At 36.2% G+C, this 18,873-nt stretch overlaps 1 protein-coding gene and 2 long non-coding RNA genes across 3 annotated transcripts; 1 reads left to right on the plus strand and 2 right to left on the minus strand.

The window, feature by feature from the left end:
* Positions 1-1,011: 1,011 nt before the first annotated feature.
* Positions 1,012-7,883, minus strand: LOC138886526 (uncharacterized). Its single transcript, XR_011405428.1, has 4 exons — positions 6,676-7,883; positions 1,463-2,059; positions 1,150-1,293; positions 1,012-1,061 (listed from the first exon to the last, which is right to left on the minus strand). It is a non-coding gene; the product is annotated as an uncharacterized lncRNA (long non-coding RNA).
* LOC104223673 (uncharacterized) lies at positions 3,213-8,425 on the plus strand. Its single transcript, XR_710180.2, has 2 exons — positions 3,213-3,480; positions 7,877-8,425. It is a non-coding gene; the product is annotated as an uncharacterized lncRNA (long non-coding RNA).
* A 1,199-nt stretch (positions 8,426-9,624) lies between these two features.
* LOC104223674 (protein PHLOEM PROTEIN 2-LIKE A10-like) lies at positions 9,625-10,896 on the minus strand. Its single transcript, XM_009775142.1, has one exon. The coding sequence runs from the start codon at positions 10,894-10,896 to the stop codon at positions 9,625-9,627; it is 1,272 nt and encodes a 423-aa protein (XP_009773444.1).
* Positions 10,897-18,873: the final 7,977 nt, after the last annotated feature.

The following is an 18,873-nucleotide window of genomic DNA, read 5'->3' on the forward strand; positions in this document are numbered from 1 at the left end:
GAACTTTCACTCCATCAAAAGATTCTACACACATTTGTAATCACAAAAAGTTTATATGTATTACGCTATTGAATATAAATTTCAATAACAAATTCAAAAACTGTATCTAACCTTTTCCAATTTTGATGCCAATATCAATTTCATCTTCTAGATGTGCATATCTTAATCGCTTTTATAACGATCTTCTACATGCACATCTATATCACTACATTGATCATCAACTGCATCTTTGCTAAATGGAACACTAGGTTCTCTCTCTATGGTCCTTTCATGAGGTTTGTCAAGAAGCTTCAATAAGGTATCAATCTTTGATCCTAGGTTTTTCTTTAAATCTTGTGACATAGTATTTAAAATAAGAATCAGAATGTTAGCATAGAGGTACAAGCAAAGAAAGTAAGGACAGACAGTTCCTTAACTTAGAGCTACATGTACAGAAATTAAGGACAGATAGTCCTGAACTTAGAGTTCCAAGTTCAAAAAATAAGGACATGTAGTCCTGAACTTAGAGTTACAAGTTAAAAAGTTAAGGACATGTAGCCCTGAACTTAGAGTTACAAGTTAAAAATTTAAGGACAAGTAGTCCTATACTTCAAGTTACAAGCACAGAAATTAAGGAAAGGTCGTCCTTAACTTAGAGTTACAAGAACTGAAATTAAGGACAGGTAGTCCTGAACTTCGAGTTCCAAGTTCAAAAGTTAAGGATATGTAGTCCTGAACTTCAAGTTACAAGCTCACAAATTAAGGACACTTGGTCCTTAACTTAGACAAGCACAGAAATTAAGGACAGGTAGCCCTTAACTTACAGTTACAAGAACAGAAATTAAGGACAGGTAGTCCTGAACTTCGAGTTCCAAGTTCAAAAGTTAAGGACATGTAGTCCTGAACTTACAGTTACAAGTTCAAAAGTTAAGGATAGGAAATCCTAGACTTAGAGTTACAAGCATAGAAATTATGGATATTACCTTGATGTCATTTCGAATCCTTTTTTTTGATAAATCTATTCTTTGATGTATTCTAGTACTCTCTACTTGCATATCCTTTTTGAACTTCTCCGATAATCTCTGAATCAAAAACCGTAAAAATAAAAAAGTCTCTTAAGCAAAAATAAGCAAATAAAAAACTAATGGTATTCAAAGACAGAAAACCTACGTTAACAATTTCCTTAAGCAAGTCTTTATCAAATTGTGTTGAAGGCATTGAACTTTAAGTTTGAGACAATGGCACATGCACACTAGCGGGCTCCGTATCTTCTTCACAAGAAAGAAATGGTACCATCTCGAGCAACTGATACAACTATTATATAAGAAAAAAAAACGTAAGTATTCAGAACTAAAACACATAAACAAAAAAAATAGCTAGTAATCCAATTAACTTACTTTTTCATTATGGAAGTACTTTTTACATAAGGTGTCATAATGTGAAGATTTCATATCTGAATAACATAACATTCGAGGGAACCCACCTTCTCTGAAGTTCACAAATTGTTTTTCCTGAAAAATTGGGAATACTTCCATAACTGTCTTTGTCTTTATCTTTCTCTTTCTCTTTCTCTTCCCATCAACATAGATTCAACAAAATAAATTGTTGCCAACTTCACCGCATCGCCATGGCTGCCTACAGAGGCAGCTGTACCATATGGGTGACTAGTAATAAAATGCCACAAATCGCCTAACTCGATTCTATCCTTTCCAGGGAAGTAGACTTTCGAAAGCCTATTCTCTCTTTCACCCAAAACTTTGAAGTCCACTGAAGAAGAATATTTCAACCCGATAATTATCTGGAACGCTTCACGTGTAAACTTCACTTCATGATCAAAAACTTTGAATGTCATTGAATTCGATTCATTGACTACAATTTTTGAGACAACACACAATGAATAAGTTTACCACAGAACTTCACACGGAAAAAGTTTCCGAAAACACCATCCCTCAACTTCTTCCATTGTGTGTTCGACAAGAAACTTTTTATTGTTTCCTTATACTGAAAATCTCCTTTCCAATAGCTCATCGAATTACATCAATCATTAAACTCGAAAACACGACCTCCTTCCATTAGCACACTACAAAGAAGGAAATAGAACGTAAAAATTAGGACTATTTTTCTGAAATGTCCTTAATATTTAAACTAAAAAACTAAAATCCAGAACCTAAGTAGATTCATCTTTAATAGAAGCACAATTAACTAAAATTAGCTTACAAATTCTTAGGACTATTTTTCTGAAATGTCCTTAATATTTAAACTAAAAAACTAAAATTCAGGACCTAATTAGATTCATCTTTAATAGAAGCGCATTTAACTAAAATTCCTAAGCACAGTTAGCTTACAGATTTCTAGGACTATTTTTCGGAAATGTCCTTAATATTTAAACTAAAGACTAAAATCAAGGACCTAAGTAGATGCATCTTTAATAGAAGAATAGTTAACTAAAATTCCTAAGCACAGTTAGCTTACAGATTCCTAGGACTATTTTTCTGAAATATCCTTAATATTTAAACTAAAAAACTAAAATCCAGGACCTAATTAAACTCATCTTTGATAGAAGCACAGTTAATTAAAATTAGCTTACAAATTCTAGGACTATTTTTCTGAAACGTCCTTAATATTTAAACTAAAAAACTAAAATCCAGGACCTAATTAGATTCATCTTTAATAGAAGCACAATTAACTAAAATTCCTAAGCACAGTTAGCTTACAGATTCCTAGGACTATTTTTCTGAAATGTCCTTAATATTTACACTAAAAAACTAAAATCAAGGACCTAAGTAGATGCATCTTTAATAGAAGAACAGTTAACTAAAATTCCTAAGCACAGTTAGCTTACAGATTCCTAGGATTATTTTTCTGAAATGTTCTTAATATTTAAACTAAAAAACTAAAATTCAGGACCTAATTGCATAAAAGTAAAATTGAAAACATACCAGTTCGCTGGTTCACTACAAAGACGATAGATAAAGGAGAAGAGATTAAGTTGAACAAAGTATACGCAAAGAATTGTCGTGGGCTGGGCAGGAACAAAATCTCACAAAGAGTTGCATGCAGGAACAATATTGAGAGAGCGAAATTTTGCCTCTGAAATTTTGCCTCTAAAGTGTATAAAGGAAGGATTTGGGAATAAAAGAAATAGAATAAATGGTAAAATGTCTTTTCATATTTATTTTAATAGAATAGTGGCTATTTTTACTCAACATTTGAATTGGTGGATAAAAAATAAACACCACCTTATTTAGTGGCTACCACACGCCATTTTTACCCAAACTATCCAAACAATCTCTAAATCAAATAGTAGTTGAAGGTCATTTCCAAAAGTAGGAGGGAATTTCTAGAATTTCTGAAGGAATTCAGACGTGAATGTAATTGACCAAAACATTAGCTCGCAGCCGATAGCTGATAGCTCCGATAATTACTAAACTGAGAAAGTGCAGCGAACATGTTCGGAAGGAGAAGATTTTTGTCGTTTCCGATGGTAATTGGCGCTGTTATGTAAGTTTTTTATTACCCTTCCTCCATACTAGTTTTGCTTAATATTAACAGCTGATATGCATCAGTATGGATTTATATTCTCTCAAGGATATTGCCCTGTACCCCTCTTCAAACAACAAACAGGAAAACCAGAACAAAAGATCCCAATTATACTTCGTCTTCTAGGTTTTCTTAAATCGTGAAAGTTGTTTGAAGAAATGTCTAAATGAAACTGCCCTCTTACCCTACCAAGAACATCAAAGAGGCAAACCCAAAAGAAGCCCATAAACTGGAAGTTCCAGTTTCTCATGATCATCTATTGAAGATAACGTGCTCGAAGAAATGTCATACTAATTTTTCATTAATGCGCAAGATATATAGAGGTCTCCCTTCATCTTATGATTACATTATAAAGAATTTCTATTCTTAGTTGTTCAATTGTTAATGTTCTCTTATTTACTGATAGCTTCAGGTGTTGTATAGGTTCAAGTCTCAAAGTAGTGTCTTATAGAGGCCATTTTTGACCTGTACTAAATCTAATGTGCTGTTCGCTTTCCCTTGAGATTTGCAATTCCTCTTGTCCCTCCAGCAATCTAAGTCTGTGCTTAGCTTGCTTCACCTGCCTAGACAAAATTTTGGACTTCCGGAAAGCTGAAGATACGTCAACTTCATAGGTGCTCGCAATCTATCCTTTAGAGCAACTAAAATTGAGCCTAAAACCTCAATGAAATACCTCAGCATTTTTGGGGTCGACAATAAGGAGTATGAGACAGTCCACCAGATCTGGTTCCTCCTTCCTTGTACACAGCTAGACCCCTATCACTGGATCAATGAATTCCTTTGACCAATGGCTGAAAGTGAGTTGGAGAACATCCTCTATATCCAGCTCCCCGCAAACAAAATAGAGAGACAAAAAGAAGAAAAGCAAAAGAAAAACCTGCTTTCTTTCTCACTTTAACCCCTTTGTCTTCCTAGCTTCTGGTGTATGTACCTTTTGACAAGTTTCTGCTGCTGTGGTTGTCAGACAGTGTGACGATGTGATTTTTGACATATTTGTTGTATGGTTGCCAAGTATGCATTTTTGCATCTGTGGTGTATTTATTGATGTGCATTTTGACATATTGACAAGCTAGATACAGAGAAGGAGTTTATCAAAGAAAAAAAAATAAAAGAATCATTAATAGAGCATTGCCACTGCCCAAGCTGCCGCATCCATAGTGCTGCACCGTGCATCTATGTCTTGTGCTCAGAGATAAGTAAAGGAGCATTTGCCATTTGTGCTCAGAGATAAGTAAAGGAGCATTGGCCATTGTTCCATCTAATTATCAGATAAAAAATAGGTGTTTTTTTAAAATTAAAAACCAGTCACCCGGGCTATACTGACCCCGAGGTGATTGGGGGGGGGGGGGTTGGAAGGACCCCTACCCAAATATATAATAACCCAAAAGAAAGCACGGAGGAGGACATAAGCCTTTGCCTCCAAGAAAACATGAAGAATGAGAGAACTCACTCTTGTACAACATGCAAGAAAGGGACCTTTTAAGCATAGAGAGGACTCCTCTCTTGCCTTACCGTTCATAGAAATAGCATGAAATATGAAAATCAATGCTATATCATCAGAACTAAACCTAGTCAAATACATAATATCCATTCTTAATACATAATATCCATTCTTAGTTCTAATTCGGAAGTGGACATAGCCCCTTTGATCATTTTTCATTAGGGGTGACAAAACTAACCCAACCACATTTGACCCGCCCAACCCGTCCAAGTTTTAATGAGTTTGGGCTAGAACAATTTTGAAAATGGGGTGTTTTGGGCTAGCCCAAGTTAACCCATCAAAAATTATCAGCCCAAATGGACCCATGATGATGCCCAACCTTGACTCATAGAAATGCTTTATCTTAGAGTTCTACCTTGACTCATGTGCTACTTTTCCCATGTTTGGTTGGTTTAAATATTTTTTTTATGAATTTATTTTTTCTCCAATTAGAAAAAAATGTTTTCCCGAAAATGTTTTTCTTATCAAGAGAAGGAAAAATATTTTCCAAAACTCTTTTTTTAACCTTCCAAAACAAACTGCTGTTGACAAAATAATCATCAAACATGAAAAAAAATATGAAAATAAAGAAGAAACACATTATCACAACAGAAAAAATAATAAATAAAATTTATATCAATAAAATAAAGGACGGGTACTGAGCTATTTTTTAGGTATCACAATAAAATAAAATAAAGTACTCATTTTATTGAAATGAAAGAAAATACTTTTTCTACAACATGAAAAGAAAATATTTTTTTTGTTGAAATAAAAGAAAATACTTTTTCTACAACAAGAAAAAAAAGTACTCATTTTGTGAAAAAGAAAAATACTTTTTCTACATCATGAAAAAAAAGTACTCATTTTGTGAAAAAAAAATATTTTCTACATCATGAAAAGAAAGTACTCTTTTTGTTGAAACAAAAGAAAATACTTTTTCTACAACATGAAAAGAAAGTACTAATTTTGTGAAAAAGAAAATACTTTTTCTACATCATGAAAAGAAAGTACTTATTTTATTGAAATGAAAGAAAATACTTTTTCTACATCATAAAAAGAAAATATTTATTTTGTTGAAATAAAAAAGAAAATACTCTATCTTAAACATTAAAAGAAAGTCTCTAAATGCTATTTTTATTTAGGGGTGGGGTGGGGGTTCCGGGGTAGGATGGGGGTTGGAGTGGGTGGGAAGTTCTAATTTTACTACTTTTTAATTTTTCTGATCTTTGATAGTATTATAAGATGAAGAACTATCAAATAAAATTCTATTTCCAAATTGAAGAAAGAAATCATTTGGCATGAATTGACATTTATTCCAAAACATAAGATAATTTTTATGTATGCTTGTTTAAAAGTTGAGAATATTGCAAAGATTTGGGTCAATTTGGGCGGATTGAGTTACAACCCATTGTTTAGCCCATCTTGAGCCAACCCATCTTATTAACCCAAGTAAACTTTGGGCAGGGTTGGGCAATGACCCACTTAATGAGTTAGCACATCCCGATCAGCCCAAATACAGCCCAAACAACCCATATGCCACCCCTATTTTTCATTAAAGCTTTAACATTCCTGGATAATGAATTAGCTTGATTGAAAAATCTGTCATGTCTGTTATTAAGGCCCATGTTAGCAAGCGTATCAGCTACAAAGTTAGCTTCTATGTAGCAATGTCGTACCTGGCATCTACCTTGTATCAAAAGTTGTCTGATCTTCTGGATGTGTTCTCAACTGAACCTGAATCTTGTTATGTCCATTTATCATGTCAACCAGTATAAGTGAGTCAGATTCAACAATGATTCCATTGTAGCCATTGTCAAACACCACTGACCACCGCAATCCTTTAAGCCATTGTCAAAATCTCTTTGGATGGGGTTGTGTCTCTGAGTGTGTGTATCGTGGCATATGCATGCATAGGGGGCCCCACATGGGGGGTGCGGGGGTGGGGGGTTGTGGATTTCGGGTTGCTTAGATGGGCACAGCGTTTTACTAACTTAGCCTCAGGTCAAGCATATAAATGCAGATGGATTCCTTTTTTGTTCAAGTCCAAGAGAAGAGTGGAAATATATTCTTTCATGTAGACACCAGATGTAAGTGCACAACTGCAGTAGTATTTAGCTCTTATCCGTTGAACCTTCAATGAACATTAATCTAAGAAAGCCAAGGTACTTATATACGCAACCTGAATGGATATCATTAAATTTGTCAAACTTCGAGTTTCGTTTTCCTCTTTCTTTGACAACATATTGGTTTTGTGGGGCCTTGCAAGAGAGAAGGATGCTTTATGTTTCTTATGAGCTAGTGCTGCCTCTTTTAGCCCTTCAAGATACTTAACTGTGAATTTGTTAGTACTCCCTTGTAGCACTAGCAAATAACTGCTGCATATGCCTTTCTAATCCTCTTCTTCCTGGTAATTGCTGTGCGGGTTCTTCTACTGGTACTTTTTAACATTCTAACTCTTGAAAGTATTGGTATCCTCCCTTTTCTTGAATCATTACCTTTTGATGAATTCTGCCCTTTCTCAGCTGGGTTTTTGTAAGCCATGATTATCCCCTAAAAAAAATGCTAAGCTGATTAACCAGAATGTGTATGCGATGACTTTCTTGGAACCCAAGTAAAAATTCTGGAGTACGTTGTTCATGATAGAAGTAACAATTATTGGAGATTAAATTTTGTGTATTCTTCTAGTATACCAGCTTTATGCCTTTCTTGACCAGAACAGTTGCTGACATGGCTTTGGCATCTGAGTTGTTTAAGTTTATTCCTCAGAGCTCAGAAGTTATGACTTACATCCTCTAGACTTCAATGAATAATTTAGCACCTTTTACTTACGTTATGTTTACTTCCATTAGCTTGATCTTTTACTTGGCTAATCTGTAGAATTGGAGTTGTATCTGGGAAAGCTATATTTGCACAACCACTTGATGAATATTGGAAGAAGAAACTTCAGGAGGAACCAGCAGCAAAAGAAAATGATGGAAGCACCTCATAGTGTTTGATTGGGCGCCCATCTAAGCTGAACACCGTTGTATTTTTCTGTTGGCAGTTACTCTTTAGAAATGCTTTGTGCATCCACATCCACATCCATATCCAAATAGTTAATGACATCATGCTTTTGAAATTCCTCCCCTCAGTTGCTTCTACGAGACTACTCATCAAACTTATCCACTTCTTTTCTTGTCGAAATAGATATGCAAAAGCTACCAATGGGCAATACAGCTCGGGAGACATATTACATGACAATTTGGATAAATTTGTCGTTGTGTTATTTTACGTCTCTTTTATTTTCTTCCTTTTCTCTGCTCGCTTACTGCATCTGACTGATGCAGCCTGAAACTTGAAAGCCGTTCTCTTTTAGTATTTGGATGGAGAACCAAATTGATCATCTTAGAAAGCATGCTGATGACTGAAACATATTTATTCATTTTTAATTTTGAAGGATGGCACAAGAGAGCGGCTCTTTTTTTTTTTTGTGGTTAAGGAGTTTATTGAGTTATGCACACAGGTTTGGGCCATAATCAGTCTGATCTCTATTGCGTATGGAATGAACTTACAATTCCGCAAATCACAAATCTTTAGCAATGCCACAAATGGAGTTTGCTTATAACGGATACCCAGAGGCGGGCCCAGAATTTTTACGCGACGGAGACACAGTATTCTGCTCAACCAGTGCCCCACAAGTATTTTAATGTTCAGGGTGCTAAGTGCTTTAAATTAACCATTTTCAAAGTATATACATATACATGATTTCTGCCAAAGCTTACGGGGTCTGGTGAAAGACATAGGTCCGCCTCTGCGGATATCTCATTCATCAATATTTCGGTTAAATGAGGCCTTCTGAAGTGTACCAATATTTTTGCTGCCTAATTTGTTGGTTTGGGTCCAATGATAAACCTGTAACTTGTAGCCTGTAGGTTTAAAACAAGGGATAATCAACTTTCTAGTGGTTCCTGTTTCTTGTGGTAATAAAATTGCTAGTGACTAAATATGCATTTTGAAAGAAATTCAGGAGCTCGTAAGATTCTTTACTGCCAATAATCTTGTTGATTTTGGCACATGCCATTAGTCACAAGCTATTCTTTGATTCATTTTTAACTTTTTAGCACTGGCTCATATATAGGAGCACCTGGCAATAGTTATTAACAAATTCAATTGTTGGCCTGAAGTGTGAGAAGAGACAAGACTTGACAATGGGCAGTGCAGATTTTAATCAGTTTATAGTCTTACAGATACCTCCACGAGCAAAAGAGCTAGTGCAGCGGTTGTGGGTTCTCGCTTATTAGCTAAGTAAAAGTTAATTCCTCTATTTTTTTAAAGCAAGGATTTCTATGATCATTAGTTTTAAGGCATAACTAAAGTAAGCTGCTCTTAAAATTTTCTTTTCTTACCTGAACCATGATCACTTCAACTGAAGGAAGATAAGGAAAAGAATCATAGCCAGGAGACGGGAGAAAAATACGGGCAAATTTACATTCACTTTGACAACTTGTATTAGTAAAATACAATCAATCAATCAAGTACAGAGCAACTACGTACAGTTACACCAACCAATATTCCCTTAACGAAAGAATGTAATAGGAAGTTTTACAAATGATAAAAGTACCTTCCCAAGATTCTATACTGAAACTTTAATTTGGAACCAAGATCCAAGGACCATTAAGTATGTGCAAACACAAAGTGAGGCAGACACTAACAGCAGTAGAAGACTTCCCACTCACATACCTATAAGCTTCAGCACTCGTATCAACAACCTCCTCCTGTATAACATCTACACTTCTTCTCAAATACTTCACCTCCTCTTGAACAACATCTATGCTTTTTCTCAAACACTCACGCAACTTTTCCAGCAGAAACTCCAGAAAAGATCTAACACTCTCAAAGGTCACCCTCCCAGTCAAATCAAGAATAAACCTCTTATTCTTTGGCGCTGCCAAAGTATAAGATACTTTATTTGTCCACCCATTGTACATGTTCTGGTCTTCATCCATAAATTGTTTGGCTTTGAAACTAAGTGGCAAAGACGAAGAATATATTTTTGAAGTGGTACCATCCATATCCATATCCATATCAGTACTTGTCAAAACTTTATGAGAAGTTTTGACAAAAGTTCCAATGGCACCACTACATATTGCCACTAACATGTCTCTCATTTTGGCTTCATGTTTGGGATTAGTCAACCCAGAAAAGATTTCATTATATGTGTTGATATTCATTGTCTTGTCAAGATAAACAGCAACAGCAGTGCTCACAAACAACTGTACGCAATTGCCTATTAATTCTCTGCACTTATCCTGGCATAGAACATCAACCCATCCTGGAACAGAATATTCAAATTCACAATCAGTACCATTGCCTTTCTTGTCCGAACAAAAAGCAAGAACCAAATTCTTGGCGAAGCTCCCAACAATTACAGAAGCAAAACCAGACCCTGCATCAGAAAACAACTTATCCAAAATATGGTCAAATGGGCCAGAATTTGCAACCCCAGAAACACCATTTTTCGCGGTTTCTTGCTGGTAACCTTTCACAACTCCCACAGTCAACGCACTTGTGACATTAACAACAGATTGTGAAAACTCATCTGACTTAGCAATCTTGGAAATCTGTTTCAAACTTCTAGGAATTTGAACAGAGTCAGATGCAATGAACTCCTTTAGATCTTTAGAGAGAATCCCAATTACATCAGCTGAATCAGACACCATTTCAGCTAAAGAAACAAAAGCACCTATAATTTTCAAAATTTTCTCCCTTTTTCTAACCATAGAAGGTGACCAATAAGCCCTATAAGCACCATAACTAGTGACACCAAGAGCTCCCAAAGCAACAACCAAGTTCCTATCTTTTCGAGTAAAATCCAAACCCTTTCGTACTAGTTTTAAATCCACATAATTCAAAGCCATATAATCACAATCTCCTAAAATCTTGGATTCTGGACTTCAATCTTTTTTAATGATCTCAACTCTCTAAAAGGGGTTTGAATATATGTTAACTTTGAAGAGATGTATACTAACCTGAAAAAGGAAAGTTTCTGTTTCTGACTTCTGACTATCTAGATTCTGGTGCAGACCGTCAGCAGCTAAGAAGGGAAAGGGGCATAGTAGAAATTATGAATGGGTAGATTGATAAGAACGACTTAAAATAAGACAGCTACCACGTCTACTCAGCTTTCAGCTTTCACGCTAGGTCGTTGCCTACATTTATTCAAAGATTTTTCTAATTCATTATATATGTTACGATAAATATTATATTACGGTGGATGTCTACTCTTCCTCCATAATTTTTATGTCAAATGCTTAATGACATATTTTCTATGTTCAATGACATATTCCATGATATATTTTCTTCACTTTTCATGCCTATATAAAGGTCTTGTAATAGATAGTAAAATACACACAATTGAAGAAGAAAATTTCTTCCTTCTCTCTATCTCTATTTCTTGTTCATGTTTTACTAAATTGCTTTTATTTCTTGTTCATGTTTTACTAAATTGCTTTTATTTCATAACACGTTATCAGCACGAGTCTCTAACCAATTGTGTGTGTGTGTATATATATATATATATATATATATATATATATATCTACAAAAAATTTCCTACATCCGGAAAGATTACAATTAGAAGCCATACATATCATCACATGGTTAAATGTAAAAAGAAACTACATATGATAAGTAATGAAATGTAAGAAGGTATGATTATCTTATGCACACAACTTCGTACTACACCTGTATTGCATAAGCACATATTAATATTACATATTTTATATCACATGAATGGAATAAAATTTTCGAAGTTCTATATGTGAAAATCATAGTAGCAGTTAATTGTTGATATGATGCATGTCATGGTAACCAATGATATTTTATATAAATTATCTTATGCATATTTATGTGTTAACTATCTTCAATCTGTCCTGCCGCTTTAAACATTTTCTTTTACTTGGATGAATATATTTTTTCCTTTTGGATTTTTACACTTGCATATAGTACCAAAAAAAAGGAATAAAAAAATAAATAAATTGGTCATACTGATTAAAAGCATAAATCATCTTGAAGAAAATAAGAAATACTTCACATCTTTATCTAGGTTGATTAATTACTTCTTTGAAATTTGGAAAACAAATCAGCTACTGAGAAAGTATACTTCATAATTTATGGTCGTATCATTTGAAAGCAAACAGTGATTAGTATGACTACTAGAAGAGGTATTTTTGAGTATCCATGACCTACTTGATGCTTGCTACTGACTTACCATTTTTAAGTATTTTATATGAATGATGCACAAGCTACAACTGGTAAGTTGTTACCTATAATGTCACTTTTCAGGTAATATAAATGCTGAATTTATGTATTAGTACTATATATGTGTTGTTACCTATATGGTGTACTTTTGATAAATTTATACTAATTGCTTGGTTGAATTGAGTGAAGGAAAGTCCTGGCGTTAAATCAAATCCAATAGGTAGAGTATACCCCGAAAACAACAATATTTTTTAGAGAGACTCAATAAATATTATGACAATGATTTTATGATCCTTTTAAACTCTAATAGAATTTAGAAGAAATATTCTGACTACAAACGGTTGTATTTCATATAGATGCTACAAATAATTAATAAAGCTTTACGCTGATTTGAGATTTGTACACTTATTTAAGAAAGCAAATTTGATTTGCTAAGTTGCAAATTAATTGTGTATAACTTTCTTGGCATGTGAGTGAAATTAAGGCTTGAGAATGAATCTCAATATTTGTAACACTCCTCAAATTTATAAAAGTTTAGAGACACGCTAACTATAGAACTAAATTATTACTATTTTTATCTTGCCTACGATGTGTGTGTTTATATATATATTTGGATATACAATTAGAAAAATGTTAATAATTTTACTATTATTAATTATTAAAAGTGGGTATCATTAATTATTAGTTAAAAAAAAAGGAAAAGGGGACTAAAAGCCCATAAAAGGGCTATTGGAAACTAAAGGCTTTAAGCTTAAAGAGAACAGAACCCACGTTCTGATTCTTCAAAAAGGGCGAAGGCTTTTGCCTTAGACAAAAAGCAGAACACTAAGTTCTGTTCGCTCACGAAACAGAGCACGTAGGCAACGAAAAAAAATCCTAGGGTTTTTCATAACTCACTTATTCTTAAACTCAGGTATGTAAAATCCCCTATTGTCAATTACCCTACAGTTGTAATAGATAAGAATTGAATAGCTAATTCACTTCTTCCTCTATATCATCAATAAATTTCATAATTATGTGTAGTACTTTAAAATCGATTGAAATGCACTGGTTGTTGTAGAATCGATTGTTTGACTGGTGTCAATTGGACTGGGGCCTACGTATTGGCTCGAGAAGTTTTGAGGTGAGTTGATATAACCCTTTACTAAAGTGGTTTAACTCACAAAAGCACGCATACGTGTTTGATGAATTTCTTAAAAGAGTTTATATTTACTTAATTGGAGCGAGCAAGTACTTATTAACTTAGAATTGTTCTAGCAAAATTTAGTGTTCTCGCGCCTAATGGCAGCAAGTCCATTCCTGCTGCATCTTCTAGTCTTGTAAGTATAAATTTAGTGTACTCTTATTTTACATGGAGAATAGAGGGATTTTCAAGTGTTTCTATTTGAAATTTCAATCAGGCAGAATGATTTGTTATTTGGTAAGCTTTGCATAGGAAGTCAAATATCAGATTTTTAGATGACTTATTATGATATGTGTGCTTAAATTTTCAGATTTTTGGGTTATTCTTATATGTTATTTTCATGTTGAAAATTTATGATAAGAAAGAATCTTTAGAAATACTTTTACATGTTTATTTCATTCTTATGCCATGCTTTACATTTAAGGACACCAGCATGAGCATGTACATGATGTTCTATAAATAAAAGAGTTAGACTTGAAAAGTCACAAGAAGAAGTTTTAGAAAGAAAAGATTTTTGGGAGTATCCTTTATTCTGAGATGGGGTCATCGTACAGGCCGAGGGTCCTGACCAAGGCGTTGACTTCCTGAAACTACTTGTGCCAAAGTAGGGAGCACACGAGCCGAGGGTCTCGTTGCTGAGAATTTACTTAGCCATGCTAAGGTATGATACATGAGCGCTGAGAATCATGAAGCGAGTGACACCTCGTGGATTGGGCCTATTCGATCAAGTTGGGATCGAACCTGTGCCGATCACATGGTGACTGAGACAAAATTAAGTCAGGATAGTTGGAACTCCCAAAGTATAAAGTAAATTATTTTTTTTAAAGAAAGAAAAAGAATAGAATTTCTTTTAGAATATTCATAAACTGCTATTATGCAATTATTTTAGAAATATTCTTATAAGCTTTATATTTTACATGCATTTAGAACCTTTTCTCGTAATGTATATGTTAGTAAAGTTTTGCCCCCTGTTGTTGAGACTCATTGAGTACAATGGATGGTACTGACGTTCTCTTTTGGGAACCTATGTTGGTCTGAGGTACAACGTAGGAACCAGATTTGCAGGCGAGCAGGCTACGAGTTAGGACTTCCTCTCTTCCAGTGCTATTGGTGAGCTCCGCTTTTGTTCGTGGAGTAATCCTTATAGTCATTTTTATTTAGATATTTCTTTGTCTACTTAGAGAACTGGCTAGGAAATCTCAAGTCCTGAGTAGTGCGTCAGTTTATCAGTAGAGGCTTCATAAACATAGTTGTTGGATCAAGATTCAGATGTTTTTTTTATAATAACTTAGCAGTAATTCAATAGTTACTACGAATAAAGTTTTGGAGTTGATTTATTTAAATATTTAAAGTAATCAAAAGTATTTGGTTAGAGTATTGCCTTGTTGCATATAAAGTTTGGAGTTATAATAGATTTGATAAGCAGAGATGGTTCGCTTGGTCATGTTTAGTGATCGAGTGCCGGTCCCGGCTTGCTCATAAAATGGGTCGTGACAAACTTGGTATCAGAGCCTCAGGTTTATGGAGTCCTAGGGGTCTATGAAGCCATGTTAGTAGAGTATTGTTTATGGGTATGAAGCGTGCCATACTTATAAACAAGAGGCTACAAGCATTTAGGAAAAATCTCATTTTTTGTTATACTTTTGATCGTGCAGTAGATCCTACCTCTATGAAATTATCTAATGTATTCGTTCTCCACAACTCGCAGAAATGGCTCGTACTCGCAACTCTGACACCGACACTCAGGATGCTGCTTAAGAAACTATTGCTACTATTGTGGCTCAAGGCAGAACTAAAAAGGCTTCAACTCAGAAAAGGAGAGGTAAATCCACAAAGGGTGTTCAAGTACCCCAGGTTGAACATATAGAAGGGGTGGAGCATGATGGGCAAGTACCTCAGGATCCAACGCCACCCCTAACAGCAGCTCCGACTCAAACAATTATATCCCCAGAGGTGGGTCAGATGTTTAATGAAGTCAACAGTGCTATGGAGATTTTTAAAACCTTTATGGCCATCCAGAACGAGAGAAGAGATGAGATTCCACCTCAATCAAATAGACAGAACAATTCTGATTCATCAAGAGTGAATGAAATTTTGAAGTTGAGTCCTCCAGTGTTCCATGGTTCTATAGTTGATGAATATCCAATGTTATGGATGGAGGGTGTTAAGAAAGCCCTCCGAGTGATGAAAGCATTTGATGATGAAGTTGTGGAGCTAGCTGCTTACCAGCTTAGAGATGTGGCCGGCGCTTGGTTTGAGATGTGGGAAAAGGAAAGAGATGAAGATGATGGTCCGCCTACTTGGGAAGAATTTGAAGAAGCCTTCATGGCTAACTTTATCCCAGAAGAGGATAGAGAAGCTAAGGCTACAGAGTTCGAACAGCTCAAGCAAAGGAATAAAAGTGTACAAGAGTACTACATAGAATTCATAAGGTTAGCTAAGCATGCTCCTCACATGGTGAAGACTGATAAAGCAAAGATTCGCAGGTTTGTTGGTCACTTGCTTGCTAACCTCTTTCCCGGTCAGAGATAGGAAAGAATCCAAAACATGCAAGGATGTTAGGCTTCGAACGCTGTTAGGACAGATAAATTGGAAAGCTAGGATGAAATAGCCTACCTTGAATACATAATCAATTACCAGACGGGCTGGCTGGCCCACTTGTACGTAATAGAATAGAAATCAAGGCTAATTCGCCTGATGGGAGTGAACATAGGGATTCCTCGACGAACGAATGCAATATATGGAAGGCTTACGGATGTAGTACTGGACGGCTTTACCTATGACATTTCCTACTCCTACTTTTCATACAAAGAGAATGGGCAGCCTGGAAAACTTGGAATGATTATAGAATGCTTACCGGCTTCGATTCAGTCTATTCTAAGTGGTCCATTGGGTAAGCAGCGAAGGGAAGAGGTCTATACCCATTGCCGTAGCTAAAAGGGTTCCCTTTCTTACTTGATTGAGACTGAGAGTCAGGGCATTAGAGGGAGGGACTCAGAGCGAGTCTAGGGTCTTGCAGGATCACTGGCCAGTAGCCATTCTTTAGGTGTATTTGCTTTAGCTTGAGTGCTTCCATGCCCGGTAAAGTTGATAAACTGAATAGAAATCCTTTTGCTTGGGTCGAAGGAGAAGGAAAGAAAAAAATCCTAGCTTTAGGGGAAAGAGATTGAGGATAGTTTGACATAAGCAGGCATCTAGTGTTACGAGTGAGCAGCTGCTTCTCCTAAAGACTGGGTTCCCAAGGCATAAGAAAAAGAGAAAGCGGATTCGGAAAGATTCAAAGGATTGCTATACTCATAGACAGGGTTCAGGTTAAGTACGCAACAAAGAAAAAGGAGAAAAAAAATTCATACTAAGGAGGTGGTGAGAAAGGGCCCGAATCGAAGGGCTCTTCTTTCTTTGATTTGAAAAGAAGGTAAGAGCCTTAACCCTCTCGTCTGTGGGTAAACCCTTCAAAGATAGAAAGCCAGTGTCCTCTTTGAAGAGTTCTTCGGTGAAAGGATCGCTAGCATCCAAGGATGATCTGAGCTGAGGTCTAGCCCCAAAGGGATAAGGAGTAGAGCGACTGGCGTAAAAAGAAGGGATATGGGCCATACTACATAGCCTCCTTTTCGTACGAAATTTCCTAATTTTTCACTCTTATTACATTCAATTCAGTTTGAGATGAAAGGACATCAGATAGTCTCATTCAAACAAAGAAAGGTAGGTAATGGACTCTATCCAAGACTGAGACAACATAGGCTAAAGAAAGGGCCTTAGCTTAGGGGGCAGCTAGACGATCAAAGATCAAGCAAGCGGATGCAATCAAAGAGCATCACCACTTTCTCCGTCTTAGACTTTTTCGACTACTTCGAATGGAATGCTGCGGGAAAGGGGTTAGACTAACTATCGGAACAAGCAAATTTTCCTTTAGCCACTCACGAATGGGCATCAAAAAGGAACTCCCACTAAAACCTCAAGGAAGATTGAATCCTCTAGGTGCAAGTTAAACATCAACTCAAGAAAGCGATAGGCGAATGGGATAGGCTCGGAAAAGGCATTTCCCCTTAGACGACTAATATGACCACTAGCCTTCAAGCCCATTCCCTGAGATAGGACTTCGATCGCTCTTAGTTCTTGGACCGAATGGAAAAGATGCAAAGCTAAGAGAGAGGTGGAAGGCTTACACAACTAAAAGAACATAAGGTCGCTCTATGACAACAACTAAAGCAAAAGCAAATTCAACCTTAGCCGATTAGAAGGATAGTGTAATAGCTAAAGGAAAAGGCTATGGTGATAGACCCCAAAGAAGATACCCTTGCTCACACCTTAGCCGGATTCAAAACCAAAAGCCATTGCGCCTTTAGCCGACTGGGAGGACTCCCTAGAAATTCCTTGTTTAGAGAAAGCTGTACAATCAATGAAAAGACCAGACAATACGATTACTGAGGGTGAGCAGTCTCACATTCTCGAGGAAAAGCAGATGGTGAAAGACCTGGCAAGCACATAAGCTCGATCGGGCCTTACTCACTCAATAAGGGCAGAAACTTCATTCGCCGAGGAAAGAAAATCAGGAATTTTTTCTACCCATCATCAAAGCAAGCCCAAGTCCATGCAAGAAGGCCCGCTGGATCTGTTCAAATTCAAAGCTCGTCAAAGGTGGCTCCTCACATGAAATCATGCAAAGGATCCGAGTCCATCAAAGACTCTCCTACATGAAAGGATCTTAATCTATCCAAATAGCCCAGAAACTGCCATCAAAAGGCCTAAGCCCATATAGCCTCGGCCTGTCCAAATGATGTTCAGCGGTCTCTACCCAAGTAGTTGTGGCCCATGATCCATAGGACCCGAAAGTAGTCAATCATGCTATCCTTACCTTCCAACCAATCGGCCAATCACGCTATCCTTAACTTTCAACCAATTCCTTCGATTCCACTTCTGCAACAACATATAATCTTGGTCCTTTGATGTCCGTAGCTCAATCTGTTTTGCAGTGATGGACGGCTCAAGAATCCGCGGGGCAGCGATGTTGCTTTTCATTTTTCTTGTCACATCGTCTCTGGGCGGTGCCTTCGCAGTCCGGGATTTTTGAAGTATGAAGTTGTTTGAACCTAGTGCTCGGGAGGTTGTGCTCAACCGAAAGGGTAAGGGGCTGCTTTTCAATCCAGCTACAGTACTGGCTTCGAAGCGCCTTGTTCCATCCGGCGCCAATCCCCTCCATAACTAGTATAGTGGAGGTTTTACTTTGTATTGCAATAATGAAAAAAATAACGAAAACAAAATAAATAATGAGCAGACCAGCCCACTTTGATAGGTGGGTTCATTTCATGTATTTTTGTTTTGTTTTGAATAAAGATGTTGCTTAAGACTGAGTCCCATTCTTTAGAATCGTTTTTTTCGTACTGTGTAAAAGAACTTCAAGTCAACATTATGTACTCAACAGGAAGCGTCACAGCCTAGGTTTGGGCCACCT

The sequence above is a fragment of the Nicotiana sylvestris genome, chromosome 2 (assembly GCF_000393655.2).
Source record: "Nicotiana sylvestris chromosome 2, ASM39365v2, whole genome shotgun sequence".
NCBI lineage: Eukaryota > Viridiplantae > Streptophyta > Magnoliopsida > Solanales > Solanaceae > Nicotiana > Nicotiana sylvestris.

Excerpts from the sequence above, each read along its gene's own strand:
- LOC104223674 (XM_009775142.1), bottom strand. The coding sequence starts at position 10,896 with ATGGCTTTGAATTATGTGGATTTAAAACTAGTACGAAAGGGTTTGGAT.